Source organism: Excalfactoria chinensis, chromosome 7 (assembly GCF_039878825.1).
Source record: "Excalfactoria chinensis isolate bCotChi1 chromosome 7, bCotChi1.hap2, whole genome shotgun sequence".
Classification (NCBI taxonomy): domain Eukaryota; kingdom Metazoa; phylum Chordata; class Aves; order Galliformes; family Phasianidae; genus Excalfactoria; species Excalfactoria chinensis.
The window spans coordinates 32085057-32098711 of record NC_092831.1 but is presented as its reverse complement, the minus strand read 5'-3'; the positions used below and the strand labels follow the sequence as shown (position 1 = coordinate 32098711).

General features: G+C 44.2%; 1 protein-coding gene across 6 annotated transcripts in view; it reads right to left on the bottom strand.

The window, feature by feature from the left end:
• Positions 1-13655, bottom strand: part of SLC39A10 (solute carrier family 39 member 10) — a 110493-nt gene that overhangs the window by 35243 nt on the left and 61595 nt on the right. For 2 of the 6 annotated variants that reach the window (XM_072341051.1, XM_072341053.1), the window contains exon 1: positions 4508-4723. The exons of 1 other annotated variant lie outside the window; for it this stretch is intronic. Coding sequence is in view for 2 of the 5 variants with exons in the window: in XM_072341047.1 (XP_072197148.1) it covers positions 4171-4347 (177 nt within the window). In the remaining 3 variants the exon portion in view is untranslated. 3 more of the 6 variants (XM_072341047.1, XM_072341049.1, XM_072341052.1) reach the window with 2 other exon arrangements.

Sequence of the window (13655 nt, the reverse complement as noted above, 5' to 3'; positions counted from 1 at the left end):
ACTCCCCGAAGGGAGGTTGTTCTGGCTGGGGGAGGGGGGGTGGTCAGCCTCTTTTCCAGTGTGGTAAGTGATAGGACTGAAAGGAACACCTTCAAGTTGTGCCAGGGGATTCAGGCTGGACGTTAGGAAAAATTTCTAATCCAAATGAGTCACCGTCCCTGGAGGTGTTCAAGAAACCTGTGGACTAAGGGACATGGTTTAATGGGAAGTATTGGTGGGAGATGGACAGTTGAAATGGATCATCCTGGAGATCTCTTCTAACCTGGGTGATTCTATGATTCTGTTTCTTACACACAGACTCCCCAGCAGACTTCCCAGTACAACTGACATAGCAGGTTAATCAGTTTCGACAGCAGTCTAATTTTCCATTAGTAAAATGAGCAGACTCTCTTCACTCTCATCATACTGTTTTTGGAATCAGCAAGCTATAGAAAATGTGGTAGTAAGGTAAGAATGAAGCTCATAGATCAGCAGCAGCTGAGACAGAAAAGGCAGCTGAGTCATTCCTTCTCTGCAGCAAGAAGCAAGTCAAACATTGGAAAGTCAAAGATGAGGCACCAGAATGCAATGCCCAGAAGATGAAAACATTCCTAATGTAACAAAGCACATTCCCCAGCATTGATACAACATCCCACAGATCATTTCAACATCCCTTCTTCTTTTGCTTTTGAGACAACCATCAGGAAACCACGATCTCCTCAATCTTTCATGCTGGCTTCCTGCTTGTGTGGACATTAACATCTGCACAGGGACTGGACCAGCATAAGAGGTAACAAAAAACCTAAGTGACTTAGAATATGTATTTTTTCCTTTCTTCTTTTGTCCTCAGATTTATGTTACATAAAAACAAAACAAAACAACAACAAAAACAGCCTTGGAGAACTGGTACTGATGCACTAAGTATCACATAGAACATTCTGAACAGCTGGATGAAAGAAGAGCACGCCCTTCTCTCACCTAGGAGATTACGATGCTGGCAGAACACTGCTATCAATATTCTGATCAGTTTTGGAAACTTAACATTTATTTTTTATTAGCTTCACCTAATTGGTACGTATTACTTTATCACGCATTATTAGGCAGGCTTTAATATCCCAGTCACAATTTAAGAATGAACAAAATCAATCTCAATTCTTTCCACATCACCAAGCCCTTATCAGCAAGATAAAATCGCTGGTTCTAGTTTAAGATAACTTCAGCAGCTTGAAGAGAAATACTTGACAAATAATCACATTATATTTCAAGGATTTGCTCTTTACGTTGGACTCTCACAGAAAGAGAGGAAATTATACTGTTTTTGTTTAAATTAGAACAGAAATTGCTTCCCCAAAGGCATAAATTCCTCAATTCTCAGTAATGTTAGAACTCACTCAGCACCTGAAGCTCACCTCTATGTAAAGCACGCTTCCAGATGGACATCAGAACACAGTCAGCTTTCCCTCTTTGAAACTTCTGACATTTTTAGGCATGCAGAGAAGAAAGTCAGACTTGGAGAATCATTTGACAATCCTCAAACATGCTGAAACATAACAGCAGATGTTCTGACAGTTGACTGACAAACTGTGAAGAAAATGGCAGTAACATTTCTTTTCTGACACCATTTTGTTGCTCATTCCTTGATTCCACACTGCGGTCTCTTAAGTCACCATAACCTTTCCAGTAAGTTTAACCACATTTAAGGACCAAATCTTAGCTTACGGGAAAACTTCTATTGAACTCAGATTTTAAGTGGCTTGCGTAATTCTAATTTGGTAATCAGATTTGATGAAAAAACATAACTACTTCCAATGCAGCATTACCTTACTGAATGTCCATCATATATTCAAACTAACTTCTACTTCTGTAAAAACTGGAGTGAAGACGAGAAGAAAGTCACTACAAAAGACAAAATCGTGATCAAATGTCATTAAAACAAGATGGCAAAAATAAATACACCCACACATACTTCCTCTAGGTCTCAAGTTTAATGGTGTGATCTGTGCACCACCACAAAGTTTCTTCCTACTTGGACCAAGTACTGTTTTGCAGATGATCTCTTATGAATCAAAGTATCTTAATAACAGTCCATTTACTTAGTAAAGAGCATAAAAGAAATCTATGCCATGCTGTAATGCATTAACTTCTCCATGTGTGAGCACAAACCCCATTTTGCCCAAGTCAAACTGCACAAAGCTTGTATCTCACCAAGGTTTTCTACTGAATATTCAAAAGCAATGATTTATTCATGCGTAAAACTCAAGTACCATATGCAATCAATATCCTGTTGCCTCTCCTTGTTGTCACTTCAGAAGACACATGTTGTAACATCACATAACTTGTAAGTTTCAAATCAGACCATGACCAGCCACTGGAGTAAGCAAAGACCATCGCAGGGATTCGTGGTTTATGGAAAGCAAAGGTTCCAGAACACACCCCAGCTACCATGATTCACGGGAATGTTTCTTCTTTGTAATGGGAGAAACCAACATGCAATAGGTCAGCCTGTGAACATATCTGCACTGCTTCTTGTTGCCCACTGTATGTTAGTGAGTGGATACACTGTCCCGAGGATGCATCCTGTTTCTCGTGACAGCAAAAAACTCCAACACAAAACCAAGGCACATTCATTAAAACAACTTCCCTGCTTTGGAGAAAGTTATGCAGGCAGAACCTCATTTCATGTTGCCCATTCCAGACAGTAAACTGGGTACACTCCTTCAGCATACACCTTCAGTAGACACTAACGCTACATCCATATGGAAATACTACCAATTTCATTCAACATATACCATTTATTTGCGGTCCTATTCTCTAAATACGCTGCATGGCTGCATGCTTTTTTCCTTCCAAGCATGGAAGTGTTGGAAGCAGTTTACAAAGTGCTACAAGACAACACAACAACTTAAACGCTGACTTGAGAACAAAAACCTAATTAGGAATATCTACATCATGCATTTGTTTTCATGAATAAGAGATCTTTCTCAAGTACTTTTCTGCTATAACCATAAAGAAGTATCGAATCTGTAGCTCTACTTCAGCCTATGAAATAGCTGTCAGTGCCTAACATCCCATTTGGAATTAGAGGAGCACACCTCACCAGTTCACAGAGCATTCCTATTCCTCTGTATATCCAATGGAAAGTTTAAAGTAAAATTCAAGTGCGCGATCTTTTAAACTATTCTGTTTTGAATCCCTTAGAACCTATTTCTTTATTTGTATTTCAATATCACTGTATCCATTACTACAACTCAGAGGAACACCAGATCACGCTCCATGGAACACTCCCCTGGAACTGCTGCTGTTAATGAGACAATCACTTCCATTTCTGAAAGCCAGGCCTTGCTCTGTGCAGCTCTCAACGCCGTACCAGCCTTCACCTACCACAGGCTCCCCCAGCACTATGACATGACGTTACAAAAGAATCCTCCACGCTAAGTTACTGCTGCACAGAGATAGATGTACAGAATTATTTTCAGCTCGAGATTTGCTTGTAATTTATAAATCCAAGTGCTTACACATCAGAAACAAGGAATTAAGAACGAGCAGACATGGATGTTACACAAAGCAAAAAAGACAAAAGATAACGGAAGACTTCTTTGAACAGCTTTATTCCAAAGGCTCCGCATTAAGCACCCACTCACAGGGTACAGGTTAAGCACAGGTGAGAGCAGGAAACTCCTCTTTTCCGAGCACGTTACACCCCAGCCACCGACAGAACCTCCTGACTCCCCTCATCTTACCTTGCTTGGGGTTGCGTGCAGGATACACAGCCTGGCTGCAGTTTTTGCCCCTACTAAGGCGCCAAGTTTAGGCCGACCAGGATGTAACCGCCTGCCTCGCTCACCGCCCCCACCTAGCAGGGCCCACCGCCGAGCACAGCAGGCCACAGCCCGCTCTCACACCCTTCTGCGTCCGCTCTTTTTATCCTGCGGAGAGCAGCACCTCGCGGCCGGCCACGGGGCCTCCACGTGGCCGCAGGCGGACGGCTCCGGGGGACGGGGCGCTCCCAACCCGCATTCAGGCTCGGAAAAAGAGGGCGAAGGAAACGGCGGCACCGAGCGGGGAACGCCGCACCGCCTCCCCGGGGCAGCGGGCCCGGACAGCCACTGCGGGCCCGACGGCGCCCCCCGCCCCCCCGCAGCGGCCTGGAGCCACCGCGTTCCGCACCCCGCTGCGGGCGGACGGCTTTACCTGCCGCGTGGCCGCCTGGCAATGATGGGAGCAGCGGGCGGGGGGCTCGGCTGGCGCCCCGCCGCCTAAGAGCACGGCAGCCCCCGCCGCCCCCGGCCCCTCGCCCACCCGGCAGGTCCGGCTCCGCCACGTCACGAGGTAGCCGCGCCGCCGTGCCCCCCGCCCGTCGCTCCGCATCGCGGGGAAGGAGATGTCCGCTAGTGCCCGCCGGCTCCTGCTCCTCGTCCGCAACCCCGGCCGCCCCCCCCCGCCGCCGGCCCGAGCCGGCCGCCACCCGCACCGCCGCGCCGGCCGCTTGTGGGGGAGGGAATGTAAACAAATGGGGTTTTATAGCTACCTCACTCGAGTGCCGTGTGCATCTCCCTCTCCGCTCGGTACCAAACCGCCGCGGCGCCTCCTCCTCCTCCTGCAGCTCCTGCCGCCGCCACCGCTACGCTATTCGCCAACCGCTGCTACGCCAACCCCCGGCGCGCTCGCCACACTCGCCCCTACGCACCATGCGGATCGCGTCCCCGCAGCTCGCCTGGCCCAATGCGGAGCCATTTCCTCCCCTTCCCCCGCGCCTCGCTTCCCCCTCCCCTACTCCACCGCCTGCTACGAAAATGGCGTAGCGCTCCCCATCCCCTCCCTGCGGCGCCTTGCGCTCATCACTCAAGCGAGCGCAGCTCCGGGGACGGAGCTTCACGGAGCCCCAACTTCGGGCCGGGCTGTGCCGCTCGCTCGTCGGGCGATACCGCCTATCACGGAGCGAGGGGAGGATCGCCCGGACGGGACCCCACCGGCAGCCTCGTATCCTCCCCTGCGCGGCGGCTGAGGGAAGCAGGGCCCGGGCGCTCGGCTGCAGGGGGCCTGGGCGCTACCGTGGCGGCGGGGCCTGCGGCGGGGCCGGGCCTTCGTTCAGCGGGCGCCGAGCGGAGCGTCGGCTCGTGTGGTACCCCGGGATCGCTCCAGGAAAGATCCGCGTTGCCCTGACTGACTGAATTCAGCGAGTTCACCTGGCTTCATAACGAAACAAAGCTCGTATCTGCTTGATAAACGTGTCACCTACTCGAGATTGAGATGCAGGCCCTAGTCGCAATATATTTGATTCCTCAACAAAGTAATAACAGGCGTAGGGCTCAAGAAACATACGTAATGCCTTATGTAAATTAAAACCTTTACCGGAACAGCACTGCGGCTCGGCAGACATTTTGGTTAACAGCATCAGACCCAGAACATACAGCAACCCTTCACCTCAAATGCTTAAATAAACCAGCTTACTTTGTAATGGCTATTTATAGAAAGTATACAAAGGCTGAAGTGCAGTTGAACACATCATGTATGATTTATGCCATTTCCTTTTTATTTCTGAGAAATTTCCATGACTTCTTCCTCCAGAACTCAGTGATGCTTCCCTAGCAGGCATAAGGCTCCCCCCTCTTTCTGCTGCAGGAGGCGCGCATCTGTCTCACAGACTCTCCTGTTATGGAGCTGAAGTAATCCACCTACTGCTTTCCAAGCATTTCCCTCTGCTGAGCTGGCTGGCACATCCCTGTCGGTCAGGCCTGGCAGAACCAGAGGCAGTCCTACCTGCAGTCCTACCTCAGCCCAAGTCTTATCTCTCTAGTGCTAGATGCGTATTTTAGTACACAAGCTGCCTACGCCTAGATACTTGAAGCAATCAGAATGGCTTAGGTTGGAGGAGACCTTTAAGATCATCTAGTTCTAACGCCCCTGCTGTAAGCAGGGAAGTACAAGTTTCTACGCCTCAGTCTCACAAACCAAGAACAAAAACGTTTAGATCACACATCACTATGAGCAGTACACTTCCCCTGCAAAGCATGTAGAACAACTTTCAGTGCTGCAGGGAGGCTCGTACAACAAAGCTGGGAAGCCAGCACTGCGGGAGTGCGGATAGCTTGGTACAACACAAATGCACACAGCAGATCCAGACTGACACTACAGCATTTATGAACAAAGTGATACATTACCATGACTTTATAAAAACAACTCACCCCCCCCTTAGTCCTCCTCCCCCCTTCCCTTTTCTCACTAGGCACTTTTGGAGTACAACAGAACAGTACATGCTCACATGTTGGGTTGCAGGATGGGAACGTATCCTGCTAAGCGATGCGGATGCGTTTGTGGTGCAATGCTGCAAAAGCACACTATGGCTTCCAGTAGGGCTCCTCTCAGGATGAGGTCCTGTCTAGACACACGTACCCCATTTCAGAAGAGTGCTTCATCTACTTCCCCTTTCCCACATTCCACAGAAGTGATGACTTGGCCATAAAATCCAGGTTCAGGTCAGCTAGTTGCGTTGCCACAGAAGACAATAAAAGCAAAAAGAAAGGGTGTAGAGTTCTGTTTTGAATACAAGATGCGAGCCTAAAGAGAAATGCGAGGTTGGATAGTTTTTGAGCGATCTCATGCGCTACTTTTCTATTCTCCCTTTATAAACCCAACTACACATGGGGGATAGAAAACTTATATAAGGAGACTTACCTAAGTATACGTATAAGTAGTTTGTTTAGGAGGAAGTTTTTACTCACCGTTAATTTAAAAGGAGAATTTAGGTTTTGCTTCTGCCTACATTCTGTTGTCCAGCTACCCATACTGCACAAGGCTTCAGGTTTTTTTTGCTTCTGAATGTAAGCCGAAGGATGAGTCCTTGGGGAAGCATCTGCTCAGGATTAGGAACAACGATAATGAAAAAAAAACACCAACTCCAAGCCCAAGGATTTCATCACAATTTGGGGCAATATAAGTGCCGCATACCTGGTTTTGTGCTTTACGTTATTTCTTTTCCTATTCTTTAAACCACTGTTACAGCTTTTGTTCTTGCTGTTTATTTATCTTGAGAGCCGGAATCAGAGTCAGAAATGCTATTTCTTACTTGACCATGATCTGCTCAGCTTGTCAGAAACGTTCATGGAGATAGCAAATGGCAGGGTTAACCTTGAGGAGATAGACAATGGCTAACGGTGCAAGGCCTACTTGTCAAGCAGAGAGGCTTCACCCAGTTCCTTTGGAATGAAAGAGCTTTACTACAGGAGGTCTTACTCAGAAGTATGCTGACAAGAACTCCTGATCTGGATATCCAAGTGTTTCGAACTTACCGATGTACTATGTAACTGCATGTAGTTAATAGATACAGATGTACCTGGACTTTCAATACTCAGTATAGCAGTTTGGTAGGTACTCATTCCCAGAAGACAATGAGATCGGGCACTGACACAGAAAAAAACTTTGCTTATGGCGAGGACATAAGTAAAGGTATTTAAGCATCTGGATGAGCTTAAGTATCACCACAAGTACGTAGTGATTCTAAGATTAAGACTCACACTTGGAAATAGGCAGTGAAGTCCTTCGAGGGATTTCGGTGCCTCAGGATGACTTGACTTGTTTTCATTGAATTTAAAGGCCAAGTTTGTTTATTTCAAGGCAGTATATCGAAATGGCACTCTTTAGTGGAGGCTTTTTTTCCCCCCATATTCCTGCTGAACCAGGTGATCTTGTTTAAGCTTTTGTTTGTTAATTTGTTTATTAAATTCAATAGGTTTCATGGTAGAAATTCCAGTGATAATTCAAAGAAGGTCTGCTTGGTTTTGCGCCGGCAGAAAAGGACCATTTGAAAGTTTCTTAACTAGTAAGACGGGACAAAAAGGGAACATACATTTGAGCTATGTTATTCTTAAAAGAGCAAATCTTACCTTTCTTCCCTTACAACATGTACATACTCCCCCATAAGGGCAGCGTATATCAGACAGCGTATATATGTGTGTAGGCACGTGTAGGTTTTGAAGCATAAGTATTAATGTCAGTGACTTGCCATGTGTAATTTTAAATATGGCACTACTGTAAATACTGACAGGAAATAGATCTGAACAGAAGCTTGTGGTTTGTTTTTGTTTTTTTTTTAAGCATGCCAAAACAATAAATAGGTTTTAAAGAAATTTCAGAACTTTTTAGACTATCGTGGGAAAGGGTTTGGCTTTGTGTTTGCGTTGTCTTTTAGTTCTTTCTTTGTTTTTGTTTGTAACTCGCACTGACATTCTCAGCGAAAAGATGTTAAAACCTTTTACATTGACTGCGGACTTACGGTTACACAGACATCAAAGGACATGAGCACAAGGGTGTGTGATGCTGCAGCAACAACTGAAGTACTTGTTCCCCGCACAGACTTTTTTATGCAGTTGGACAGAAGCCAGTTTGACTTGTAGCCATTCCGTTAGTTTTACTAAGCTAGCAAATGCTACTCTGACTTATCCACAGCAAGACTAATGCTGGGAAAACTTTATTTGTTTAAATGACTCCCACTCGACTGTGTTGTTATTTCTTTGAGCAGCGTTTGCCAGACCTTCTTATCTAATGCAGCCCAAAGCCCTTCCCTGGATATGAGACTCAGCAGGTTTGCTGTAGCACGGATGGGAGAAGATTCAAAATGGAAGATACTAAAAGTCAGGACAGCATGTCACAACCTTCTTCCTCTTTGCAAAGTGCGTGTTTATTTTTCTCTTTCCTTCCTGCCTTTTGAAGACACCTGTTCTCTGTGGTATTTGTTTCTGTAACACTAGTTACAGATACAGAGTTGCATTTAGAGTCTGTCTTCATACCAAAGCATATGAGGATATGACCCAGACTGCCTGCTGTACTGTATGATTTGTCAGACATACAGTTCATACTGCTCTGTCACACCAGTTATTCTTCAGCCTTTCCATTCTTATAACAAGCAAATAGAACATAGGTTTTGGATTGACCTAAGGTTGGAAGACTTTTTTTCAAGACAAGACAGTAAAATGGCATAAGGAGAGGAAAAGGCACCGTGGTCAGCTGCTTCCTTTAGCACATGACTAGGGTGAGACTGCTGAGCACAAAGAACTCACGTTCCCAACCACAAAAAGCCTCTGTATCAATAAATACGGGATATTCTCTGCTGGAGCCATGCTGGGTTCAAAACATCAAACAAAGCTGTGTTAGCTGGGTAGGTGGAGTGGACTAAAAATTCCTCTGAAGGCTTGTATTTATAAAAGAAAACTGGATTGATTCCAGAACTGACCCACCTTGCTGAAAAGGAAACATTGACTTTAATGTAATCGCTTTACACGTTCAGGAATTTTACACCCTCTTCTCAAATAGAATGGAAAAGACTAACAGTACTCTCCTTGACATTATTTGAAAGGATCAATGAACAGACTGAAGTAAGAAAATGAAAGTCAGTATCTTTTATGTCAGTCCCTGCCAATTTTTAACCTCCGCTTTAATGATTAGCAGTATTTACTTATAACCAAGACCTAAATGAGCCATAAGAGCACGGCTCTTCTAAAGCTAGACTTCAGTCAGCAACTTGCGTCAAGTTCCTCATTTCTGGCACTTCTGTCACACGCAGAAGTGGAAGTGACAAATTTTAAATGAATGCAATTCCTCCAACATCAGAAGGTGGAACTGGAAAGCCAAGATGTCCTTAGGTTTCTGTTCTACCCATTTTGAATGCCTGAGGAGGGACTATGCAATTTCAGCGGTGAAGGGGGAGTTATTAGGATCTACTAGGGATATGCTTCAGTAATGTAAGCTTGAATGGACAGCAGACAATGCTGTTGATGCCTCATCCCTTCTTAATCATACAACACAAGCCTCAAAGGGACATCCACAGAGAAGAAAGACAAGAAAATGAACTCTCAGAGGAAAAAAACCACCCAAGATTATGCTTGCAGAAACAAAGCAAATTATGAATTGAATATTTCTCATGCCTGTTTGTTTTTAAGTTTACTGTACAGGTGGTAGGACAACGTAAAAACAGCAGGAAGACTCTCAAACTCAAAATTATTCTCTATCTGTCCTTCTGTTTAGGGAACACAACCAACTCATAAAAGAGTGAGCTTACGCTTTGCTGCGTTGATCCTTCCATGCCCGATAATGGCATATATAGTAACTGAAGGGAGGAGATGGATGCTGGCCTTCAGGGTCCTAGCAACTTTAAAAATTCACCTCCACTCTTTGGAATGCTGGTTTGTGCTGAAGTTGTTGTTGCGTTGGTCCCTCCCATCCTGTATTTTTTATTATCAATGTGAAATTTGTTTCACTTGTATTCTGCAATGAGAAAGCATGTTAAAGACCCTGATTTCTAAAAATTAGGAGGTAGATTATGAATCACATTAAGAAACACTTCAATTTCCAAATCTTTCACTGCAAGCATTTCACAGTACTACTAGCTGTTGCAGCTTTATTTTGCATGTTGCTGCCCAAAAATGCTTTGCACGGTTGGATTGTAACTACAGTTTTAATGACACAAGTAGGAGTGCGAATTTAAGCATAAACAGCTATGGAGAAGTAAACTTCAGTTGAGATACACAATGATGGAGCACAGGCATACACAGAACATGGCTCAAATGACAAGAAATCTGAAAATCTGAGAAGAATGCCTCTGAAATTACACAGAGAAAAAGTTCCTGTGAATACACACAGATAAAAGCTGGGAAGAGAGGCAGAGCAATGGGAAGGCTTACATAGAACTCCACTGAGACTGTGCTATAGCAACACAACAGCATAATAGTGATGAATGTATCCCGTTTGCTGTTAGAAAAGGAAGAGAGGTTTAAACCACATCCTCAAATGAGCGTGGGACTAGACAGACTACTTGTGGAAGAGGGAAGGTGGTATGGTCATGCATCTTTGCTGACATATCAGATGATGCATTTGGCGGGTGTGAGAGCATCGTGAGAGCTCTGAGAAGACTCATGAGTGGGAATGCCAGTAACCGCGTAGAAAGAAAATAACGGCTGGGTTGGAATAGCATTAATTATAGAGATAACAAACGGACTGTCAAACTCAAGGGAAGCAAAAAAGCCTCAAGCAAGCCTGATGCCAATTTTGACCACACTGAAACTGAATAAAAAAAGTTATGCTTGAAAACACTTGATTCCATTCGTAATACTTATGTTTTCTACCTCTCCCAGATAACCTTCCCTTCCTTTATACCTTATCCTCCCCTTTATAGCTGAAAACTCATTCCTATATACACAACCTCCTATATACACAACCAGAAGTGTGCCATTGTGGTACCATTAATGAAATAACTGCCTAATTTCCCAAGAAAAACATACAAGATTGAATTCGCGCCTTTAGTTGGTACAGCATTTGGAAAAGGACCTTTAAAACTAAATGGTAGACAGACAGAAGGTGTTCTTCACAACAAGCAGATATAAAGTAGAGCCTGTAAAAATCTGTAACAGAGACTTTCAGAATCGTTTTTCTATTGATTAAAGGTAAAATATATGAAAGACAAATTTGAAAGACTAACTGCAAATACAATTTAAAGTTCCAAAAGCCCTTAATCTACCCAATTACCAATTCACTTTAAAAATGAGAGTTAATCTTTGAAGCGCAACATAGCATTCTTAGGCAAATAAACATATAACGATGGAACTCCAAGACACTGTTTCTTAAAACCAAATAGGAGCTAAAAGTAAAGTCGGCACTACATTAATACTTTGCAAGGAAGCTAAGAATATTTCAGAATGTTACTTGAAAAGAGACTGCTCAGGGTTGCACAGGTCACAGAATTGGTTGCCAACCAGTAAATCAGGCATACCTGGTTAGGGCCAAATTCATTGCCAAATTCCCACGTAAAGCAGAGGCCAGATCCTAGGAAATACCCATCCTAAAACCTGCTGACAAGCTTATCTTAAATGACCTGAAGTACCAATCTGGACGGTGCAATTCCAGGATAACGTTATTTACATATAGACTGTGTCAAATTCATAGCATAGGAATGATTGGAATCCTCTGCTGTCATTCTGAGAGAACTTGTTTTAATGGAATTTACAATCTGTACCCTATAATGAAGGCACATTATTGTTGGCCCCACATTAGAGACAACATTAACAATATCACAGGTACCGCTAATTGGTAAAAACAGCCTTGGTTATTGCAACCTCTAAAAAGCAGTGAATCAGAAAATGAACTGCCAGTCATGTGCCCCCTCCCCCTAAGGAGCAGATCCATCCACTTACACAGTGCTGAGTGCCAAATTCATCATGCAGGGCAGCGGTGTCTGATTCTTGTCATTTCCCTCTTTCTCCTCTTCCTCACTCACATGGCCTATAATCACTTCCCTGAACGTGAAGAGCTGCTGTCTATGCAGTTTCTTTTTAAAGAGCTGTACGAGCAGGGCTTTTTTATTTATTATTACACCGAAATTGAACTTTGAGCTAGTAAAACCAATATTATCACAACGCTGTAGTCCTAAAACCAGAGCTGCTGTTTTCACAGGAGGACGCTTCAAATCACTTCACAGAACGTGGGGCTGTTGAGCACTGAGGCATGTGCAGTGCAAAAGAGCCAGATACTGCCAACAGAGAAGCAGCGGAGGGCTGCGCTTTCAGAGGGTATTGCTGAGAGTTTTCAGTAATCCAAAACTTAATGCAGAAGAAACTGATTTTTGCAGGAGAGAGTGGGGTGTATAGAAAGCAGCGCGGCTCTTTCTTTCGAAACACTGTTTGAGTCACACTGCATAACAACAAGGGAACAGCATGCGTCTCACAAGTCAGTGAACTCCTGAGGCAAAACAGAATCATTCCTTACGCTAACATAATCTCCTCAACAGAAACGTTCCCTAGACAGGGACGTGTTCACAACAGACCACTGCTGTTTAATGCTACAAATCACACAGGTACCTTTTAGAAGAACTGCTGACAGGAGCTCAGATGTAAAGCTGAAGCTCAGTCCCCTCAACTCACTGGCACTCCCCAGCACAGGCCTCCAAACTGACTGACCAGAGACTGCTGTCATATGGCACCTCACACTGCCTGCCTGGCGAGGCAGAACACATCTGTGTTCTGCCCCTGAGGTACTGACGAGTCTTAAAATGCTCTCCAACATTACACAGGAAGAGATGGTTTGAGAAGGGTTTCCTATTTGGTGCTGACACAGTGACACACTCTGCCACGGTGCTGCTGAAGCTAACATCCGAATAAACATAACTTCTCTTCTGTGGGCTTTGTTTGCTTTAACCTGACATTGTTTTCAGGACATTTAAAGCTTAGTAATAATATTTATGCGGTCCTGAAACTCTCTTCTGTTTTCGGAAGAAAGCGGGCTGTTAATATAAGTTCAGAAAAGAAACAAAAAATGTTTTCCTTCTGTTTCACCGTGTCATGTCCTTGAAGAAGCAAAACCAGATAACAGCAACCTCCCACAAAAAAAAAGAAAGCACAAGAAAAAGCTGAGTGCTAGAGCTGTTTTAGAGAACTTATTTCAACACTCGTTTCATGCCTTTAAAAAGGGTTTGAAAGGACGTCACTTTGAGATATCCAGAGCAAGACTATTCTGCTGAAATATTTTCAGCTAAAATGTAATCCAAATTAGTCTTAGCTACTGCAAAGCATCCAGAGACTGAAAGGTAGGAATGATTACTGATGTGCTTAAGAACCAAGAGAATGATATGTAAATGATATTATTTTATTCACTGTGCATTCGCTCAGAACTACTTTGGCAAAAACCAGCTT